Source organism: Strigops habroptila, chromosome 9, assembly GCF_004027225.2.
Source record: "Strigops habroptila isolate Jane chromosome 9, bStrHab1.2.pri, whole genome shotgun sequence".
In the NCBI taxonomy this organism is placed as follows: Eukaryota; Metazoa; Chordata; class Aves; order Psittaciformes; family Psittacidae; genus Strigops; species Strigops habroptila.
The window spans coordinates 22,354,000-22,376,870 of NC_044285.2; the positions used below are offsets into that span (position 1 = coordinate 22,354,000).

General features: G+C 47.2%; 1 protein-coding gene and 2 long non-coding RNA genes across 4 annotated transcripts; 2 read left to right on the forward strand and 1 right to left on the reverse strand.

Annotated features, from left to right (window-relative positions):
- Positions 1-245: 245 nt before the first annotated feature.
- Positions 246-3,848, reverse strand: LOC115613063 (heat shock factor protein 5-like). Its single transcript, XM_030498087.1, has 4 exons — positions 3,814-3,848; positions 2,905-3,064; positions 1,407-1,548; positions 246-322 (listed from the first exon to the last, which is right to left on the reverse strand). The coding sequence occupies exons 1-4, from the start codon at positions 3,846-3,848 to the stop codon at positions 246-248; spliced, it is 414 nt and encodes a 137-aa protein (XP_030353947.1).
- Positions 3,849-8,493: 4,645 nt separating this feature from the next.
- On the forward strand, positions 8,494-9,780 carry LOC115613333. 2 transcript variants are annotated; one of them, XR_003993359.1, is made up of 2 exons: positions 8,494-8,522; positions 9,437-9,780. It is a non-coding gene; the product is annotated as an uncharacterized LOC115613333 (long non-coding RNA). The 2 variants fall into 2 exon arrangements; XR_003993360.1 differs by lacking the exon at positions 8,494-8,522 and adding an exon at positions 8,728-8,928.
- Positions 9,781-10,002: 222 nt separating this feature from the next.
- On the forward strand, positions 10,003-11,766 carry LOC115613332. Its single transcript, XR_003993358.1, has 2 exons — positions 10,003-10,032; positions 11,582-11,766. It is a non-coding gene; the product is annotated as an uncharacterized LOC115613332 (long non-coding RNA).
- The last annotated feature ends 11,105 nt before the right edge of the window (positions 11,767-22,871 follow it).

Consider the following 22,871-nt stretch of genomic DNA (forward strand, 5'->3'; position numbering starts at 1 on the left):
AAATAAAGCTATAAATAACATATAAAGTTATAAATAAACTTTATTTAATATAAATAACGTATAAAGTTATTAATAAAGCTGTTAAAAAAAGTATAAAGTTATAAATAAGGCTATAAAGCTATAAATAACTTCCAAGGTAGCAGATGTGACAGAAGAGGTGTGACCCCGAATCCAGACACCAGTTGTGTGCTAAGCACTGCTGCCGGACTCTCAGGAGGGAACCAGCTGGCAGCTGCTCCACATGTTCACACACTCCTCACTCTGGTGTCTTCCTCCGTGAAGCAGCCCGGGTTGCAGGCTCCACCTCCCAGCTCCTGGGGATCTAAGAAGCAAAGAACACCAAGTGAGTGTTGGGCCTTGCCTATGGCTCATTTGGCAGCATGCACAGCAACTGGGCTGCCATCAGGTATGGGAAAATCTGGCCCACAGGCAGCCTGTCACTTGACAATTTGAGGCCGACTGTTTAGAACAGGAATTCTTCCAACATTTCAAAGCTGTAAATAGAAAACCAGCAACCAACCAAACAAAAAGTGCTCCCGTTCTTCAAGCTCTATTATTTATATCTGTATTTACCACCATGGACACTAGCTGCCAAACATCAACTGCTATAAAACCTTGGTGGTATCTACAAAAATTACCCATGCTACCAGGAAGTAATTGATCAAGAACTCTCAGTTCTGCATTTTAAACAAAAGCCTGTCTGCTTCCAAGATGACATCCAACCTTTTCTCTCAGCTTCCTGACATGAAGACTTTTTTCCTTACTGAAAGGTTTGAAATGGATGGGTGTTTTGAGCTTCATTATTAATCAGCATCATGATCTAACCTGTGGCCATTTGGCTGTTCCCTTTAGATTTGTGACTTGCTTGGCATCAGATGTTCTGCTGCTTGTTTTCCTCATGTGCTTCAGCACACATATCAGCAGACTGGTACAAAATTTATTTAGTGATCTGAGCCAAAAATGTTGGACTCGTGCACTAACTTCATCAGTGTGGTGGATTTTTCCCCTCTTACTTCAACAGTCATATCATTAGTCAGTGTTTCCTTCGTGGCACTGTCACCCTCCAGCAAACATATCTACGGACTTCATTTCAGTGTTGTGTATTGTGACATCCAGGGTTCTGGCACAGCTCCCACACCTTCAGTTTTTATTGACTGATATAATTTATACTCTTTTCCACCTAGGAGTTCTTAACACCAGCATATCTATAGAAGCGTGTTGGTAAGTACAGTAAGAGCTTGTACAAGTGGTCAGAGCATTTGTGTAATATTTGAACTGAAGGCCCAATGAGGTACTTACACTGCAGCCAATAACTCAACTCTTCTGATCTCCCCTTTCTGCAAGAGTTTCAGAGCAGCTGTCTTGGCCATCTCTAAAAAATGTAGAATCTCTTACCACGGACTTACCCTGGTGGGAGCTGTGTCTTCTTTTCCTGCACTGAGGTTTTACAGGTGACCCTGGCTCTTCTGCAGGTTTGGTCACTGGCTTGCTTCCTGAAGTCAACTGGCTCTCTTCTGTCACTGATTCACATTTAACACTAGTATTCTCCTTTAAAAAAACACCAACCAAACAAAGAAACAAATGAAATAAACCCAAAGATCACTCAATATTTAATTCTTATCACTGTAGGGACAAAACAAGAACTGTACTTCTCCACTGCAAAAGGGCACCTGAGAAGTGCTTAGCACATGCTGAATGTTTTCAACTCAGAATCAAGGTTGCCAAATTGAAACTCAAGCTCTGACAAAATGTCGTACTAAGCAAAACAAGAAATACAAAAATGAGAATCCACAAAGTTAGGGGACATGTCCTCACTGCCTGAACTTTGCTCTCAGTTATCAAACCAGCTGCAAGAAATAAGCTAGAAGAAATCCAGGGGCACTCCTTGTTACCAACATGTATTAGTAACATCAGATCCAGCTCAAAAAACTTGACAGAGCTGTGCCATGCAAAACTGTGCACGCAGACACATTTCTGGGTGAGAATCTCAGCTCACCCCTTCCCATCGTTAAGACACCAAATCATAACGTGTTGCTTGCTTTTTGGAGCCCTCTGCTGCTGCTCCATATGTATTTTGCAGGCAACCATTTCCTGACCTGGTCCATTGCCATGGGCATGTGGCAAAAATCTGTAGGGTAAAAAAAAGAAAGAAAAAAGCCGCCAACCAACCAAGTGATATTTCTGTTCCCCTAAAGAAGTCAAGGCCCAAAGACAAGCACTTGGAGTTTACCTGTAGACAGAAAGACCTTCTCACTATCACCTGTTCTAGAGTATGAATCTCTTCTGCAAATATCCTATAGAATCAATACCCTAAAGGTGAAGGAATGCTCAGAGTCTGCAGCATTTCCTTCTAGTATGGCGAAAGAAAGCTTTTGACAACTGCTACTTGTGAGTTTACAGAAGACAGGAGGTCATCACACTTGCTAATGAGGTATCGTTGATTCCAAACCTCACAGTCTCCACCTTGAGTCTGTCGTTACTCAGTGTTAAATATACAAAAGGCAGTGCCTGTGCATAGTAATAGAAATACAACCACATTCTTTGACAAAGTTGTGTCATAACAGTCCAAAAGGCCCACGAAAATACAGAAACTGAACACTCTGGGGAGAGCCAGTACCCCCCCAACACGCCTCCTGCTCCTGCAGAATACCCACTGCACTGTGCTATTTGTTCTTGGAAATGTGCTATCTGTCTGTATGGCATGAGGACTGCTAACCAGGCCTTGTGATAACCCTTTGGCTAGCAATGCCTTTGTCTAACATCTGAACCACAACTCCTAGGCATAAAAACTAAGAGGAGGAAGGAGGACTCTAGTTCACTAGAACCCAGCCTGAACCCACATTTCCTGAGTGAGGAGCTAAACCTCTCCATGCCTGGGGACATTTACCTCCCTTTAGCACTTACCTGCTCTGCACTAAACAGTCCTTCCAGAACAAACATTTCAGGGAGTTGAGCTGGGCAGTGATCCAGTTGTTCTCTCCGTTCTTCAGGGGCTTCTTGTGTGGTCACAGAGTCTTGCACCGTTTCAGCAGCAGCAGCACTTTCTATGGATGCACTGGTGTAGCTTACAAAAAGAAGTTGTCCATCACAGCCTTCTGCAGAAGTTAATAATTGAGCTGCTTCCATCAGAAATGATGTGTCTGCAGCTGCAGGAGTCAGAGGTGCCAGCTGACTTTCCTCAACAGCAGAAGGTGTGTCACTGTTCCCACCATCAACCAGCAGTGGGTAACTTCTGTTAGACTGAACGGTTAACATCTCACTCTCCACAGGTTCCAGTGTCACTATATCAGTGCTGGGTGATGCACACATCTCATTCAAAAACTGAAACACGTCGTCTTCTCTTCATCAGATGCATGATGTGCACCATCAGAGGGCAGGCATTCAGCTGCAGAAGGTGGCTGCACTGCAGAACTCTGGGAGAAACAAAATCAGGGAACTCTTCTACCAAAAAAATCACAATGATTTTCAGTTCAGGTCTGATGGATCTTACTGCTTCTGAGGACTGTGCAAGTGGTTACTGATGATCAATACACGAGTAGGGCAGGATGATCAATGCTGCATCCCTCAGCAGAAGCTTGGGGAAGTGTACAATACTCGTGTTGTCCTGCTCAGAGACAGCCAGGGACTGACCTGGCAGCACTGGTTTTTTACACCCCTGCTTGCCTTTGGGCTACAAATATGCAGGGGACCTTCCACCAATCTCTGTCCAGATGCACCAGCACCTTTTGACTGGCAGATCCCTGGCTGCAGCTGCATAATCCAAGCAACCACTAACCAGCAAGTGGTTAACCAGTAAGTTACCAGGCCACTTACTGGTTGAGTAACCAGTCCACCTCTTCTGACTCCATGACTTGCTTCTCCAAGCAACTGATTTTTACTAGACCCTTTGGACAGTGTATTTTTATTACTTTCAATCTAGCCACACCACCCCCCTGATGAATCCTTTGGGACCATTTGCTATCCCTGACACTGATCTCAGCCTTCTGAGATGAGAACTTATGTGACTGTGACTTCCTATCACTCACACTGATCCTCATGTGCTGGAGGGAAAAGCAGCTCACAATGGCAGTGAGAGGACAAAGATGCACTGCATGAAAAATAAACACTACCCTACCAATTGCACAACTGGCTGTTGACTATTTCTAGCCTTACAGCAACATGTTATCCTGGACATAACCTGCCCAGCTTGGGTAAGCTCATATTGAAAAAGAAAAACACGCATAAAAGACAAAAGGTTGATATTTGCAAGACAAGAAACTGGATGATCAGGCTTGCATAAGTCAACCCTCTTTCAACACACACAAGCAGAACTTGCTTTGCTTGTCCTCTATGAGGAAAATAATAAAAAGTATCTGCTTGCTGCTGGAATGTAAAAGGAAGCCCTGGTATTTTTACTAAGGTTCTTTTGCTATTTGATAAGCCAGGCCACCCAATAAGGTGCAATTTCCACCAGAATTCTAGAAAGCATCGACAGGAAGTACTGGAGTTCTCTTTAATAGGGCATTTCTGAGGTGGGGCCAATTCCAAAAGTCACCTTAGTTTTTCTCATTCATCCAACGCACAATTGCAGGCTCTCAGCTTGGCCAGGCAGGAGTTACCCTTCGTACGGCTTTTAGGTGTCCAGAAATGTCACCCCAGAGGACTCTGATGCTGGCACACACCTCACCAAAGGCAGCTTGTACAGCCTGTGCTCCCCTGAGGTGCACCTGGGGCCTTTTTCAAAGGTAAGTGCAACACGTCCTTGTGCTCTCTGCCAAGAGACCTCTGCCAATCCAATGACCTTTCACAAGGGCGATCCCAAAGGAATGCTGATCTTCCCCTGTAACTGCACTGCCACTGTCCTGCCTGTGACACCACGTGCTTCATTCCTCTCATCTGTCATAGATTTTACCCTGTCCAGGACACAATGACCAGCTCTGAAGCCCTCTTTTAAGCAGGCTGTCTAGACAAAGGCCATGTCCATTACTCTCCACTTGTCTCCTCCCCTCACTCTTCGCTCAGAGTCCTCTCCCCTAAGCTGCTGCTTTGAGCTTCAGGCAGGAAAGGCTTACAAGTCTTTCTACAGTCTAATTGTCTCCTTGGACAACTCTTCAATCACGTTCACAGCTACCTCTTTGTATCTACCTGTGTCTCTAAACCATTTCTCAGGGGATTATCCCTGTGTAGGAACGTGACCCCATGAGGCACTGCTTGTACCAGGCAAGTGGTGCCCGAGTGTATTTTACTGTGTAGGACACTTTGTCCTGCTTTCCTTTGCTTTGCTTGCCCAGAGGAACAATCCTGCTGTGCCCGTGTGCAGGCAGGTCTCTAAGGCAGCCAGGCTGGGAGTTGGTGCACAGGAGCTGCCCCATCCAGCCGCCAGCTTCAGTGGAGAAGTCGGATGTGAGAAGTGACGCAAGTCCCAGGTGGACGATGAGAGCAATGTTGGGTGAGGAGATGAGGAGCGAGGTGCTCAGTGCAGTGCTGGACCTTAAGGGCTGCTTTTCCTGCTGTTCAGGCCTCTGGAAGAGACACTTGGGATCAACGGCAATGGAATAGAAATTTCTATTTCTATGGGTTTTAGTGAGCCCCATGGTGTATTTGATCTGAGTCCATGAACCTCAGGTTGAGAGGAGACTGAAGAAACCTCTGAAGATGTCCAAGTCAGAAACAAAGCCCCACGTCCCTTCAGCATTAATGGGCCCCACTGAGGGCTGTTACTGACAAAGCCTCCCCAGGGACTCGTTAAAGCTAGTAACTGGAGGCTGTGATTACAGGGAGACAAAGGCAAAATGCAGGTGTCTGATGGTGACAACACCCTTGGTTGGTTTGATGAAGCAGAAAGGCCAAGACCTGACCACAGCCCTTGGAGAAGTAGAGCCTGAAATCCTGAGAATGAAACTTCTCCTCATAGGCCTTGATGAAAGTGTAACCTTAAATCTTAAACTAACAATAGTGTGTGTACCTTTAACATAGTAGAATAAACCAAACTGTCTTAACTTACTAATACGTAGACAGAAAGGAATGTTTGGCTGATGGGGGAAGCAACATCACGGGACTGATAACAACTAAGGAGACAGTAAATAAGACCAAGGATGCCAGCCTTCAAGATAGCAGAGGGGTGGCCAGCATGGAGCGAGACTGGAACAGAACAGAAGCAAGGACATACCAGCTGCTAACTCAGCACTAGGACCTTGCAAGCGTGCGCAAGCACTGAGGCCATTCGGTAAACACAGTGAGGAAGACTATCAGCGACCACCAGAGACCCCCACTCAGCAAGAAAGCGCATGTGTAATTAGGATGCAAATATTATAATAGTTCCTGAAACATATATGAATATGCATGAGTATGCTAAATATACAGCAGCTGTCAGCAAGTATCGGGTGCACTCACCTTTGTGAAGCTATTTGCGTGTGCGCCCAGTGCTGCAACAAAGAATGCTGCTTTCTGAAACTCTACGTTGAGTCTCAGAGAGTTTCTCCGACTGACTTTTACGGTAACATATATATTACCATTATAAATTACACACTCTAATATAAATGCTTTTCAGCCCGGTGGGCCCATGACACCTCAGGCCATAGAAACTGGGGGGAGTCACCCAGAAGGGATGGGTCGCTGCTCGGGTCGGGCTGGGTGTCGCTCAGTGAGTGCTGAGCAATTGTATTGGGCATCACTGCTGGCTATTGGTGTTTTCTTTCCCCTTTTGGTTCCATCTCTCTCCCCTTTTGGTTCCATTATTATTATTAACAATAATACTAATATTACATTGTACTTGATTTCAGTTCCTGACCTGTTCTCATCTTCACCCATGGGTTTTACATTGTTCCCATTCTCCTCCCCATCCCACCCGGGTGCTGAGTGAGCAGCTGCTGGTGCTGAGTTCCCGGCTGGGTTTCGACACTGACCCTGTCCTGGCCCCTTTGCTGTGGCACGGAGCTGGAAGCAGCATTATTTGGCTGAGGAAGCGCAGCTCCCGAGTGTTGCTGGGGCTGGGGCAGTGCTTGCCAAGGGCAGGGGAGGCCCAGCAACAGCTCCTGTCCTGGCACTGTTGCCATGGGAGCACATGGGCTCCCATGGGCATTGCGGCAGTCAGGATTCCGCAGGTATGGCCAGAGCCCACCAGCTCCTTCCCACCTTCCGCAATGCCCGGTGGGCTTCCGCGCATGTTGCCAGAGCCAGGCAGGTCCCCTTGTGCTGAGCTCCCAGTGACAGCACCAGCAGCTGCCCTGCCCAGGGGCTGCTCCTGCCCTCACACCTTCTCAGCACCTCTGACACCAGCAGCTCCTGCACACACAAGGCTCCTGCTTCGCCCCCAGCACCTCTGCAGGCAGAGCTGAGCTCCAAGCACATGAACAAGGCCAGGGCCTCCTCCTCACCTATCCCCTGCTCCTACAGCTGAGATGGCACCAGCACATCTACTGACAGCTTCTCCTCCCTTTAGAGCACGCACCCACAACATGTTTCAAGCGAACAAACTAGGACTGAAAAGTCAAAGTATGCGTACCTGGATGTGCGGGGCAGCCAGGGGAGATGCAGCCTCCCGAGGGAGGGGTCTCCTCTGCACTGGTTACTGCAGCACTCTCGCTCCTTAAACAGCCCACGCTCACCGTGGGGGCCCCTGTCACAATGGGCCTCTCCACAGCGACCACCATGGCTTTGTGATGGTGGCAGCATCCTGCCCATGGCCACTGGGCACCCAGGGCTTGGGACTGGGTGAGCTTTAAGGTCCCTTCTCCCCAAACCAGTCTGTGACTGTATGGCTGTAAAATACGATCTGCATTTGGATGCAGAAGAGCTCTCATCAGTGAGTCAGCCCCAGAAGCAGGGGCAGACATTTGTGCAGGAACATCCCGTCTCTGCTGGTGCTCACAGCAGAGGCCAGTGGAGACCGTTCAGGGCAGGGCAGGCTGCAGACCAGCCAGGCTCAAGGGCACCACCGCCACCTCCTCTGAAAAAATCTCAAGGGGTGATGCTCTGCAGCCTCTCCTTTCCCTTGCACCACCTTGGGCTTTCAGCCCCACAGCAGAGCCCTTTTGCAGCCTTTTCTCAGCTCTTGTTCGTCGCTGGCAGCTTCCAAACACAGTTCTGCCTCTGCTGGAGCCGAGAGCAATGGCCCAGCCCGTGCTGCGGAGTGTGGAGCGCTCTGATGGCACCATCAAGTGACTCCAGGGCTCGGCAGCGCTGGCAGGAGCAGAGATGTGGGGCCTGACCCTGCTCCCGGGGCAGACGCGCGTGAGTTCCAGCCCTTGGTGTTTCTTGGCAGGAACCTTCGCCTCCGGCTTCCCGTCCGCCTGCACCGCCGCCATGACACCGCCCAGCGTGGGGGGATGACGGCAGAGCCGGAGGGCAGGGCGGAAAGGGACGGGGCGTCTGTGTGAGCGGGAGAGTAGGGGGGTGTGGAGGGGAGAGGCCGAGATGGAGCGAGGTGGAGCCAGGATGGAGCCGGGATCGAACCGGAATGGAGTCGGGATGGAGCCGGGGTCGAGCGGGATGGAGCCGGGATTGAACCGGGGTGGAGCTGGAAGGAGCCGGGCAGAAGCGGGGTGAGCGAGGCTGTGACAGGGGTTGAGCGGGAAGGGCAGGGCTGTGGATTGGGAAGGAGCCGGGTGGCAGGGGATCGGAAGCAGGGCTGCAGTGGCAGGGTCATGGCTGTGGGACGGGATGGAGCGGGGTGGGCCGGGGGTAGAGCAGGGATGCAGTGGGGGGAGGTGGGCTGGGCTGTGCCAGGAGGGGACGGGCAGTGGGGCCTGAGCCAGCAGGGTAAGTGCAGGCAGGGATGGAGCCCACGCTGGGGCAGGGGCTGGGCATGCTGGGGATGGCGGCAGGACCATTGTGTCCCACCAGGGGTGGGCTCTCAGGAGGCTGAACCGAGGTCCTGTGCTTTTGGTCCAGGGGTGCCAAGAGCAGGCGGGTCCTTGAGGAAAGATACTCGCTGCCCCTTCGCATCAGGTCAAGATCTGATCCACCCACCTTGTGTGTCCTGTGCCTCAGTGTGCAGCCCAAGAGAGTTTGGCTGAGAACTGCCACAGTCCTTAAGCACTGTTTTGGGCAACCCAGGCAAGGAGATGGGCACCTGCAGGCAACGCTGTGCCTTATCTCAGCACAGCCCCAGACAGAGCACAGACTAAGGAACCCCTCCCGTGCTGAACCAGTACTGTCTGCGTTGATGACTGGTGTAAGAGATGTGTCTGGAGGATTAAAGGGTTGGTTGCAGAACGAACTACTTCCAGTGCAGACATGTTTCCTGGCCCTGAGTATCAGTTCCCAAGATGTGGAGCACATCTTTGTGTATTGTAAAATGTTATTGTATCCAAATGCAATTTGTCATTCTTGAATTGTGTGGCATGATAATGACTATGTAAATTATGAGAAATCATGTTTGGCACCTGTTTGATAGGTATATTCTTAATGCACACAGAAGCTGAGATAAGCTTAAGCAATGGCTGTCTTGCTTTAGCCCTTTGCAGGACATCTTGTATCTATTCAGATGGCTGCAATGAAACAAGAGGCTGGCTCCAATGTGCCATTAGGGTGGAGAGACTTCCCTGTTACTCACTCCTACCAGGTATCATTGATGTATGATGCTAAAGGTGTTTCCCTGGAGCACATGGGAACCAGACTTGAGCAAGGAAGGTCAAAGTGAAATGAAAGCAACAGTGCTCATCTCGAGCTTTGTTCACAGTTCTGCAACAGGAGAATAAGTTGGAATTGGGATGGTTGTTAGGACCTTGCTCCTTTTCAATGTGAAAATCATGCAATGAGGAATAACACTTTAAAGAATCTGGTGTTCTCTCTTTTAAGGGAAACAAATGAAGACAGGAATCACAATAAAAGACCGTATCTCTCAATGCATTCTTCTGTTCAGAAAAATTATCATCTGCCTTTTTGTTTTTCTCCTTTAAAGAGCACTGTGGAGAAAGTGGCGGCTGGCTCTGTCCCAGTTCCTCAGGTCATGCCACTTGGAATCCCTCTTCCAGGGAAGGCTAAACATGAAGTAGGCACAAATACTCCTTTAGAAATGAAATCGGGTCTGAATAAGAGCTTTGAATCCAGGTAAAAACTTCTCTTACGTGTTCATGTGAAACTTTGAGCCTCGAGACTTTTGTTTGTGGTTCATGATGGTTTTTATGAGGGCACATTTCATTAAGGAACTTAGAAAATTCACCAACATGTTTTGATGCACCAACTCTACTTGCACTTAATCTTATGCATTCAGACAATATTACTGACATATGAGTTATTTCATACCTGGTAGCAGTCTTGATTGCTTCCAAGGTGAAGCTCTTAAGCTGTTGCATTTTGCTTTGACTGCAAAAACCAGTGCATGAAAGTATAGTAAATTTTATTAATTTCTCATCCACGTCCTCTGTGGATCATTGGCCTTCACCCACAGCCCAGGAGATAAACATCCGAGGCTGGGAGAGCTGGGCTGGTTCAGCCTGGAGCAGAGAAGGCTCCGGGGAGACCTTAGAGCAGCTCCCAGAGCCTAAAGGGTCTAGAAGAAACCTGGAGAGGGGCTTTGGACAAGGGCCTGTAGGGACAGGAAAAGGGTGAATGGCTTTAACCTGCCAGAGGGGAGACTGAGATGAAATATTAGAAAGAAGCTCTTCCCTGTGAGGGTGGTGGGACACTGGCACAGGGTGCCCAGAGCAGCTGTGGCTGCCCCATCCCTGGCAGTGTTCAAGGCCAGGCTGGACATAGGGACTTGGAGCAACCTGCTCTAGTGGAAGGTGCCCCTGCCCGTGGCAGGGTTGGAAATGGATGAGCTCTAAGGTCCCCTCCATCCCAAACCAGTCTGGGATTCCACGATTCTGTGATTTTGTTCAATACCTTTGGCACTGGATGTAATTCTTAAATGATGGGCAAAATGATGGGCAAGTGCCATATATGTTAGTAAGGGTAAGAATGGAAAAGTAAATTGTGTTTTATTCGCCAGTGTCAGGAAACATTACCAAATTCAGGTTCCTCTTCATCCTGCAACAACCACCACTGCATCTTCAGGACCTGCATATGCATCTTGTTCCAGTGCTAACTAGTGCAGTTAGTTAGTAACTACTGCTTATGTCAGAGCTGTAGAAGATCCATCATGCCTGAAACCTTAAACAGTGGCAGGTGTGGGCATATATGTAAGAGCACCAGGTTTTTACAGTGACGCCTGTAACTGTCTTCTCTAAGCTCTTCTCAAGAGATAATAACCTGATCTAACAAGTCAGTGGTGTAACTTTTCTCCCGTATCATCAGAAAGATGTCTTGTCTATGGCAATGTTGTAGTTTCAAGTGATGACTGAGAATATTCACCACCTCTTTAGATTAGGTTCATAATTAGGACGATTTCAACTCCTACAATTGAGAGCAGCTTTTTAATTTCACTGAAAACTAACTTAGTAGCTTTCTGGCCTAGTTTTAGTTGTCAGTAAAGTCACTCTTTCCAGTTGTCTTCATATTTTCTCAATAGCCTTTGGTCTGTAAGGATCAGTACCAGCAGCTGTGGCTATCAGTTGCTACGTTTCTAGTGACTTTGCTGCTGTAGACGCTAACCAGGAAAATACTGAAAACCTCCTGATAACCTGAATGACATGATGTGATGTGGCTTTTTCTTCAGATGGCACCATGTCTTGAATGCAGACACCTCCTGCCAGTGAATACACCCTCTTGCATTGGATGTGAGTCACCAATAGCTCCACAGCTGCAGCCCCAAACCAACATCTGTGTAAAGGTAATTGAGAATAAATCTAACAAAACAGCAATTTACCTCCTGGCATGCATTTTTCTAACAGATGACTTCATGAGAAATAGTTTGATCCAGCTTGGGTTTCTCCAATTACATGATGACAGCTTTAAGGGTGAGTAGGATTCAAACCCCCTTGAATAGAATTAGGCATTAAAGGTGCACCAGATAAGCTCAGGAAGGCATCTTGAAGAGCACAGGAGGTAGCAGTGTGAAAGACAGGAACACGTGCCCTTATGTTCAGTAGGGAGATGTTCTGTGATTCTATCATTGATGGCCTTAGTATTACTGAGCATTTTAAGTTTATTAAATGCATGTTCCTTACTCTGCTTCCCTCATTTGACTGTAAGTGCTTAGCACAGATGGGCTGGCAGGACTGGGGCAGCGGGGAGATGCCTAAGATGCTCAAGCGCACTATTAGTCAGTGATCCAAAAGTGCTGGTGGGCTTAACTAGACAAAACCTACCCTATAGAATACTCCCTACCCAAGGGTTATGGGGACCCAGGTAGGGGCCATCCTCAACCCCTCCAGTCAGGGGAAAGGGTGTGAGAAAGAGCCAACTGATACTGCATGTCCACAGTTGGTAGATTATAGACACTGCCCCACATTGGATGTTTTATGGCAGTCCTGATACAGGTGCAAAGGCAGTCTTGAGCTATTTGGTGGCCACCATCAAAACAGCAGACTCATTATTCTCAGCTCTGGTGGAATCTCACTTGTTAATAGTGACTGTGCTGGGGCACCCTCAGGGGGATAAGAATCATTTTCCTTGCAGATACTGGACTTTCTGGTTTGTGTGAATGCAGTGACTAAGCAAACTGGCACTGGTCTATACAAACATGTGGAGGTATTGATGCTGGATCTCCTGAGGGAACTGTACCATACTTTAAATGAATTGTCACCAAGATCCATGGATTTGTGATGAGCAGGCACTATGGCCTAACTACAACCTGAAGCCCAGACTTAAAGGATCTCTTCTGTCTGCAGGGCTGAATAACCACAGCACTTTGTAAGATCAAGTCCTCTTCTTATTAGTGCTGTTCATAGTTTTCAGATACTAAGTGAAATGTATTCTTTCTCTGTGTAAAAGGGCAAAGTAATTTCTAGGCATGTGGCACAGAAAATCTTCACCATAAACACTGTGTGACTTGTGAAAGCAAGCTGCCCGAAATAGAGACGCTAAGGCTTCTTCCATCAATCACACTAGGGTTAATCAAATCAAAGCACAACATTCTTTTTCTCTGGAAAACTGAAGTCATAGCCCTGTGTCCCTATGTTACAAAAGCAGAGATTCCCTCCCTCATGGGATATTCAAGCCCAGGACTCCCACAGATCCTCCATCACAAATGTGCAGCTAAACAGAAGAGTACCTTTGAGTTCCTCCTGTGGAAGTCAGGATTGTGTGTGCCATTGTGAAAGCTCAGAAGGCTCTTAGAAAATGGGGAGTCTTGGCTCGAAGGGAGTTTTGTTTGTGTTCAGATGATTTTCAACTGCAGTAGCAAACTTGAGTGTCTACATCAAGGAAGAGAATTTTTGTTGTTTTCCATTATTTTGTGAAAATAAAATATTTTTTTCCATTATTTTTTTATCTCCATTTGCTGCTTCCTCTACGTGCATACAGCTACTCTGCTTGGATTTGGCTGTGACTCTGTGTAACGGATGGGAACCTAGCTGAGAGTTGATTCCCTCTCATGACTGAGAGACATAACACAGGATGTTTGTGTCACATGTATTGGGTAGAGTATAGATGTGTATGTTCATGGTGACTGTTTGTCAGAAAGAGGCAGGAAAACACGAGGGTGCAGCTGTTCTATGAGCTTCCCACTTGGGCACGCCGGGGCGCCTGGCCAACGCTCTTGATGCAGCCAACACTGAGATGATGAGAAACTGCAGGGCCCCACGAGTAAACAGTGACAGAGCTGGCATAAAGCCGGTTGTGTTTCTAAGGGTACGAAAGCAGGAGCCTATTGTAGCCAAATCCGAGGCCTCACCTATGGGTAGATGCACCGTGTAGGAACTTTACCAATTACGGGGCTTCCCATCTGAAGTGTGGGCCTGAAGGATGACTTGGTGGTGATTGATAGAATCAGAATAGTAAGGGTTGGAAAGGACCTTAAGATCATCTAGTTCCAACTCCCCTGCCATGGGCAGGGACACCACACTCTAGCCCATGTCACCCAAATTGGTGATGTATTTCTTCTTAATCTCTGTTCTCTCTATGCAGTAATGATTTGATGCATTGCTCATTTTCCTCTGTACTTTACTTATATATTTATAGCTGATTTGCTTTATTCTTCTTACTTACTATATATAGAGAGATATATACCTGATTTGTGTTAGTGTGCTTATGTGCTTTAGTGTGCTTGTTTAATAAACTGTAGCTTGTGGCCATTTTGTGGTGTACCCTGCCTGTTAGCAGAACAGGCCTAAACCTAACACCTCACTTGTAAAGATTGTATAGATGATGCTTTTTCCCATGCTTAACTATTTTCCCTACTTTTTCACCACCATGGATGAAGACACAACAATCTTGGAGCCACGGGGTGCTGTGGGAGACCATATTTTAAGCTGACTGTCTCAAAGCTTGTTTGCAATCCTGGTGAGCTCACTGCGAGATGTACAATTGAGCCAAGCTCAGCTGCTGTGAACAGGTAAGGAACAAGCATCCACCCAAAACCAGTGTTGACCAAGGTCAAGGCAGGCACATCACTGTGGAGGATGTGCCTGGGCATGGGCGATCCCCAACCTCCCAAGGCATGTGCACCCCGTGGCAAATGATCAGGCAGTGTTGGCATGCACCCCGTGTGCGCCCCTCGGGACCAGTGTGCCAGGACTGAGAGCATGTGCAGGATTGCACTAAGAGCCTGTAAAAGACTGTGTGATCCAACGGCGAGTGGAACCCCCACCACCAAAGTACACAGAGACTCCAGACCAGTGGGATGCTGCTGGATCCATGGTGGTGACTATCTCTTGCTGCAACTCTATCCCGACTGCTTGCCAGATTTCCTTCTTTTCTATTTTCTCCCCCTTTCCTGTTGCTGTTTTCTTATGGCAGTAAATAACTACTTTGTTTAGATAAGTAAGCAATAAATCTCTTTGATTAGTGGCACTTGACCTCATTTGGTGGCTGGGCAGAGGCAGTCTTGATCCAGCTCTGGGGCAACAGCACAAGAGGGATGTGGAGCTGCTGGAGCGAGTCCAGAGGAGAGCATGGAGCTGCTGCAAGGGCTGGAGCAGCTCTGCTCTGGAGACAGGCTGAGAGAGCTGGGCCGGTTCATCCTGGAGAAGAGAAGGCTCCTTAAGGGGAGACCTTATAACAGTCTTCTAATACCTAAAGGGTGCCTACAAGAAAGCTGGAGAGGGACTGTTTAAAAGGGCCTGTAGTGACAGGACAAGGGGGAATGGCTTTAAAGTGAAGGAGGGGAGAATTAGATTAGTCATTAGGAAGAAATTCTTTCCTATGATAGTGGTGAGGCGCTGGCACAGGGTGCCCAGAGGAGCTGCGGCTGCCGCATCCCTGGCAGTGTACGACGCCAGGTTGGACACAGAGGCTTAGAGCAACCTGCTCTAGTGGAAGGTGTCCCTGCCCATGGCAGGGGGTTGGAACTGGCTGAGCTTTAAGGTCCCTTCCATCCCAAACCAGTCTGGGATTCCATGATTCCCTGATGTGCGAATGCGGTCACTGTCCACTTCTCGTAGGTGGACGTGACGCCCTGTTCATTGCCCAGGTTGGGCTGTGACCCCTCGCATGCTCCACCTCCGGACAAAAGGCACTGAGGAAGAGCAGCCCGTTAGGGACCTCCCCGAACCAGCTGGTCAGAGGCTGGTCCCCCTGCAGCAACTCCCGGAGCACCCCTGGGTGCCCAGTGGCCATGGGCATGATGCTGCCAGCATCACAAAGCCGTGGCGGTCGCTGTGGAGACGCCCATTGTGACGGGGGCCCCCACGATTACCATGGGCTATTTAAGGAGCGAGAGCCCTTGTCGTGGTTTGAGCCCAGCCGGTAACTCAGAACCATACAGCCGCTTGCTCACTCCTCCCCTTCTTCCCCCCGCTCCCGGAGGGATGGGGAGGAGAATCGGAAGAATGTAACTCCCACGGGTTGAGATAAGAGCAGTCCCGCAACTAAGGTATAATACAAAACCACTACTGCTACCACCAATGATAATAATGATTAGTGAAATAACAAGGGGAGAGCATACAATTGCTCACCACCTGCTGACCGATATCCAGCCTGACCCGAGCAGAGATCTGGGCCTTCCGGGTAACTCCCCCCGGTTTATATACTGGGCATGTCGCGCTGTGGTATGGAATACCCCTTTGGCTAGTTTGGGTCAGGTGTCCTGTCTCTGCTTCCTCCCGGCTTCCCCTCCTCCCTGGCAAAGCATGAGACTGAGAAAGTCCTTGGTTGGAATAAACATTACTTAGCAACAACTAAAAATATCAGTGTTATCAGCGTTGTTCCCAGGCTGAAAGTTAAAAAACACAGCACTGCACCAGCTACTAAGAAGGAGAAAAATGACTGCTATAGCTGAACCCAGGACACCAGGAAACCGCCAGGTCCAACCGTGCTGAATAAAAGAATTAGATCAATTCATTATAAATCCAGCCCTAGTCCCCAGAACGGGATTTACTTGAATCTGCAAATATCCCGACCGGGAGACAGTGACCTACGGCAGCACTGGGGCTGAGGGCTGGAGGGGCTGGAGGGACCGGGAGCCACTGAGGGGACCAGTGGGGCTGAGGGGACTGGGGAGTTGCTGAGGGACTGGAGGGGCTGTGGTCACAGCTCTACCAGATGAATGTTACTCGTCCTTGTAGGGATGCTTCATAAGTTGTTATTAAACTGTTATTAACTGACTAAGAGAGGAAACCAAGAGAATAAACGGAATATCTTGGAAATAACAAAATGGCAAACTTTGAGCTTTTTTTTTTTTTAAGACTCAACTGAGCTAGTTGAGCTGCTTGGGAAAAAGCTGGCTTTGATTTTGTTTTCCTCACACACTAAAAGACTTGTGGTCAAGTGCTCTCAGAGTCACTTTTAGGATTTGGACGTTGCCCTTCCCTTGGCTGCCCGTGAGCTGTCAGCACTGCAGTTTGGTAAAGCTGTGCTTCATGATTCCCCTTTTATTTTAACACACAGTCTGACGGAACATGCAGCACTTTCTACATCACTTGTGCTAGTTTAGTCAACTACTTTGCATTTTGATTTATAGCATGTTTTTAAATAGTGATCACTTGCTACTGCAGGTTTCAGGAGATTGAATGCTCCACAAGCGACTGTGTTGGCACAGCACTGATGTTACTCTATGTTCGGGTGTTACTGCCGCAGCGGTTACTCTATGTTCAGGTGTAAGAATAGAGTCTGTTTCTATATTAAGAGTGTTGGAGCAAAGGTGGTCTTCACAAAGAACGTTGTGGAGCCTTGGCTCCTCATTCTGCCTTTCAGTGCTAGTGGAAACTCCTTTCCTTAACCCTCATTTCCCTTTGTTTTGCAGGACTGGTGACTGTAGGATAGGTTCATCAACCTGCTCATCCAGACAGCTTCTTTCCTTGCTCCAAGAGAGCGGCCTCATGCCAGAAGCCCACTGCTTTCCCGACAACGACTTTCCAGCAGACTCCAGTCACTTCCAGAACATAGCAGGGTTCTTTTGGGTTGCTGCCCGGGCATGGGGCTTCCCCAGTTTTTCCAGGCCAAGGGGCTCCCTTTCCCATTCTCCACAAGTGTTCCACAGAGGTCACATACACACTCCAGACTGAGTTCTCCCTTCTGCCGCTTCAGCAAGAGGCTCCAACTGGTGCCGCTTCCCTTCCACAACACGGCAGCTGCATGTCCCCGGGGCAGTGCTTGTGAGCCCCCAATCCAAAACGTATGGCAAAAGTTCTGCACTTGCTGCTCAAGAAGTTGTTGAAAAGTGACATATGAAATGTTTTTTTCAGTGCTCTGTCACTACGTGTGTTTCTCACATGTGTGCTTCCAGTGAGATGTGTGTTCTCTGTCCATTATTTGCTAACCTCCAGTGACAATGTGCCTTAGCTGCTAATTTCTTCTGGCTCTGATGAGATTAACTGTAGCAGAGACAGAAGAGCTTAGAAATGTCTTCTCTGCAAGAAACAAGGAAGGACAAAAGTGTGTGAGTGAAGCAGGTGTGTTTGTGGAATCTTGATTCAACTGGAAGACTTGAAGTATTACAAATGAATTGGCCCCTTCGCCTTTACTAACACAGCCCATCAGTAAATGCTTCCCTCAATGTTATTGAAAAACTGGTTTGGAAATCTAGTGCCTCTCCTTTTGTGCCTGTGGGTGATGAGTGGGATTTATCCCCACGCTGGTGTCTCCCCAGGTGCTGTTTTTCTTGCTATTATATCAGGCACTGCTGCAGCTGATAAAAAAACCAGAGAAAAGTTGCTGTGAGCGCAAACCATTCTTTTTGTGCACCATTCTGCATTTCAGACCCCTTCAGAGCCTGTCACCAGTCTGGGCTTCTACACGGTTATTTTTGTTCTCCTCCCCTTGATGTACAGACACTACAATGCATTTGATTCATGAGTTGCTTTTGCTATGAACTCTACTTACTCTTGAATTGTGCAGTTTCTACTGTATGTGTAGTTTTCTATAGCCTATGATCTGGTCTTAATATTTTACACTTACCTCTTATTTCACAAGCACTTTTTCCCTTTGGGTTCTGCCTTTTCTTCTCTTAGAAACTAGGTTCTTTTTACTACGTGTTTGTTTCCTTAGGATCGCTCCAGCAGAGACAATCTCTCCTTTGCTCTCTTGCACTGTTTTTACAGTAGCCCTTCAGGTTTCTTTGGTGGTTTTCTTGGGTTTGCAAAAATACTTTGGAGTTCCCAGTGAGTGCAGTGAGCTATCATTTAGGGTTTTGGCGATATCCAGAACTGTAACACTTTTGCAGGTTATAGAGTGATGATGATGTCCAGATTTCATCCTAAAGTTGTTCAGAATGAGCTTCAGAAGTAGTACAAGTCAGACACGTGCCTCGTGCTGCTGTGGAAGAATGTCCTCTAGCTCACTCTGTGTTGTTTATCTCCCATGTTTGTTGCTCCAAACTGGACAAAAGTTCCTCAACTTCATAGTAAAAAGGGCAATAGGTATAGATATTAAAATCCATATTGGTTATCGTAGCAACTGTCTGGTGAGTAATCCCATGTGAGTGTCAGGCACTGCAAAGAAATCAGTCTGATCACTTGGCCATATCAATTATACTTGTAACATTTAATTCATGTGAACATTGGCCTAGATTTGATTTCATCAAGGATTTCTCTCTCTCCCAGAAGGACTGCAGATTTAAAGATTATCTGTCCTGCAAATAATGCCTTTACTTGTAAGTTATCTCTGCATGTCACCAAAAACTAAAAGACCTGCAGAATACTGCTTCATCTATAGAGCTGCTTTTGGGAATGACAGTTTCGTTTCCATGTGTGTGTGAACATCCAGCCCCTTCCTGTGTGAATCCACTTTCTGTGGTATGTTGTGGTGAGACAGTCAAGCAGCCAAATCAAAAAGGTGATATTAAGATACAGAAGAGTGATTAGGAAGTTTCTCTCTGTGTGTAGGTCATTTTTACAGTACGTATTTTTAACCTATGTACACATACTTTAGAATAAATATGTTTTAAGGTGAAGAAATCAGTCTTACAATCAGTGGGGAGGTCATAATACATTTCTGGCATTTAGTTCACTGAGTGATTACTGCAGTGTTTAATCCAAGTAAGCAATAGAACTGTGCACACTGGACACCAGTTCTGGCAGTCTGATCCCTGTGTTTGAATTCTCCAAGGGAGGACATCACCTGCAGGAGCCAGGACACCTGCTGGGCAGTGGTTGCTAGACGTGCTTCTGCGGGGACACGGAGCTGCTGCTGCTGCCCACAGCTTGGAGGAGGCAAGGCGAGGGCTGGGACAGGCCCCCCTGGGGGCACATTAGCTCTGGGGAGTGTGCGAGCCGCAGCTGCAGAGCTGGAGCCATGGTTCCAGCTGCTGGCTCCTGCCTGTCCTGCCGCACCCCTCGGCACCACACTGTAGGCAGCCAGGGCAGGGCAGGCTCCGGGAGCACTGGCCTGGCAGGCTCTAGTGAAAGGCTTTGCTCTGCTTCCCTTTGCAGCAGGAGGGACCAGCAGCAGCAGGAGGAGGATGGGGCTACCCTGGCCCTTTGCTCTTTGGGCAGCCCACCCTTTGCCCAGACACCGCGGCAGCTGGGCTCCAGCTGCAGCTGGGTCCTCTTTGGGCAGCCCCTGGCAGCACTCTGCGGGGAGGACGGCACGCTGCCCCAGCCCAGCCCCGGGTGGCTTGGTCACTCCGAAGACTTTGAAACAAAATGGTGGAACCGTGAGTGGTTCAGTTAAGAGGCAGACTCTGGTATAATACTTTAAGCAATGGTGGATGTTATTTTTGGCACAAAAAGGAAACTGGAATGAAGTAGCATACATGGAAATGTTTTCCACTTGAAGATATCATCTGGAAAGGCAAATGGATTTTAGTTCTAATTTTGCACTCCAGAACTTCTTAGTATCATCCTTGCAGAAAGATAGTGTAATTCACTTAAACACTTTTGCTCTTTGTGCAGCATAGGGCAGTTATGCACTAAACATTTGGGGAATGTGAAGGACGGTTTGGATTTGATGGTAGCCCCCCGGAGAAGGGGTATTGTGAATAATGGAGCCAAAGGTGCTGACAATGAGAATCAAGCACAAGCACAGGCACAGGCACAGGCACTGGAAAGGGAGATGTTGTGCAGGGGGCTGAAGGATTTTGCCCTAGAGCAGGGCAAACTAGGGGAAAAAAGTAGAAACTGTAATTGTGCCTTTAGGACAATGTGTGGGCAGTGATGGTCCGGTCATGATAAAGATTCCCTTTACCATTATAGATTTTAATAGTTGGAAACAAGTGGCTGGTAATTATGCATCATGTTGTTGAGAGAGTTTGCAAGAATATGATTATTCGTATGTCTCGGACTGCAGTAGAGCAACAAATAACGGCAGGCACATTGGCAGGTGAAACTTCATGTACCTACCCCCGATCCTAACTGGGGTCCTAATCGGGACCAGGAAAGGCAGGCTTTGAAACAATATCAGAGGTGGATTTTCTTCAGTGTTAGGAATGCGGTCCCCAAGGCAGTGAGCTGGTCTAAGCTATACGAAAAAAGCAAGATATAAATGAATCGCCTTCTGGATTCATGGAAAGATTTGAAGAGGTGATGCATAAATATACAGGTATTGATCCTGAATCAGAGGAAGGAAAGGACCAATATGATTTGAGAAAGATAATAAATGTGGCCTGGGAGACCTATCACAATCAGACCACCATTGCTCTGGTGCACATTCCCTGAAAAGTTTCAAATGGTGGTTTTTGATATAATTACTATTATTATTAATATACAATACTGTGTATTGTGTGTGTTGCATAGAAAGGCAAGAGAATTTGGCATAAAATAAACCCCCTTGCTTTCCAGCTGCTACTCAGATATCAGAGGGGCTGGGTGCGGCTGGGCTTGGATTCTGAGTGATGGCCAATTTACCCCTATCAGTCTGGTTGCATTCAATATATTGAAAAATTATGATTCCGGATGCAGTAATAGTGCGCTGCACCTTCAGTCCAATCGTGCTCATGAACTAACATGGCCACACTGAGCGATCTGGTTGCGTTCAATGAGAGAATTATTACAATTAGCTACTTAAGCAGTGCAGATTCTTATGGATTGCCAGTGATAAATGCACTCTCTGCAAAAGCACATGCAATTAAGAGGGTATACAAATGTGCAACAAACTTATGAATAACACAGCCTGGCTTTAAAGTATAAAAGAAGTAACTCTATATAGAGATTCCTAATTTTCCTGGTGAAGCACTGGATACAGTGCAAGTCTTATCCAAAGGCGCCCCTATGGGGGGGAGAAAGGTCCAGCCCATCGACCAGTCCCAGGAGTCAAGGTTAATCTGCTGATGGCATCTTCCTCAAGTCGTCCACGATGATGTCTTCCCTAAGACCCCCCACTTTTTTGGCCATTTTTATACTATTTTTCACTTTCAAGTTGTAGCTTGAGTGACTCCAGTCATACATACCTTTATTGTTATTGGTGTAAAACTCTGTTTTTAAAAGTATATTCCACAAGAAATTCAAAGAGCATGCTCAAAGAGGGGTGGTCTCACCTTGGAGGTGGGTAGCTTTGGAGATGGAGGCATGTTTCTGTATTAAAATACATTATAATAAAGCAAATTTCACACAAAGGGCAGCATTTTGTCAAAAGATGACAGACTGTTGGCTCAGGATAGCAAGTATGAAGATTATCAGTTTTAAGTACCACCTAGTTCTCATCTCTGCTGGTGTTGGGACAGAGTTTGGTCGCAGTATATCTACTCCACTCCATCCTCCATCAAGCAACGTTGCCACAGGAACCGCTGTGGAGTGAATTCCTGGCATACCACGTGCAGCTGCATCTTACCCTGAAAGTCCGTGAACAATGCTACAATTTTAAATGTAAGTTTAATTTCTAAATCATATTCATAATTATTCCACATATTCCACCCCGTGACTATAGTCACTCAAGCTTCAAGATACTTAGAAGGAATTGGGAATAGCCCATATATTCTTTGGGTGGGGATTGCCAAGTATATGTATCTTCTGGGGATATCAAACAAGTTGAGCACTTCATCATAATCCAGTCTAACATATAAAGCAATTGTCAAAGTAAAACTTAATATAGTGGGCATAAGCAATATCACAACAGGGTGGAGCATCCTGTGGCGGTTGGTGACCATCCAAACAGAGCGTCCCACCATTCATATCCTCCGTCTTTCTTGACTCTTTCCAGCACTTGATGGACTTCTTCCACGTCGTGGTGGACGATAATTAGAGTTCTTTTTCCACTCTGTTTGGCCTGGATCAGCAACTGCTTCAAGTCGTCATGGTGTAGCAGCTTTTTCACTACTCTAAGATTCATTCCAGTAAGAGAGTTGTAGATAATTATCATTGTATAGTTCGATTGCAACAGTTGGTGAGATGTGGCAGCAGCTGAATAGTTAAAATCGCATCCGATAATGTTAGTAAAGTTACAAACACAAACGTTTGAGTGGTTAGTTACAGCTATAACAATATCATCTATCAGTACAGAGCTACATAATATTCTCATACAAGCACATCCTTTTC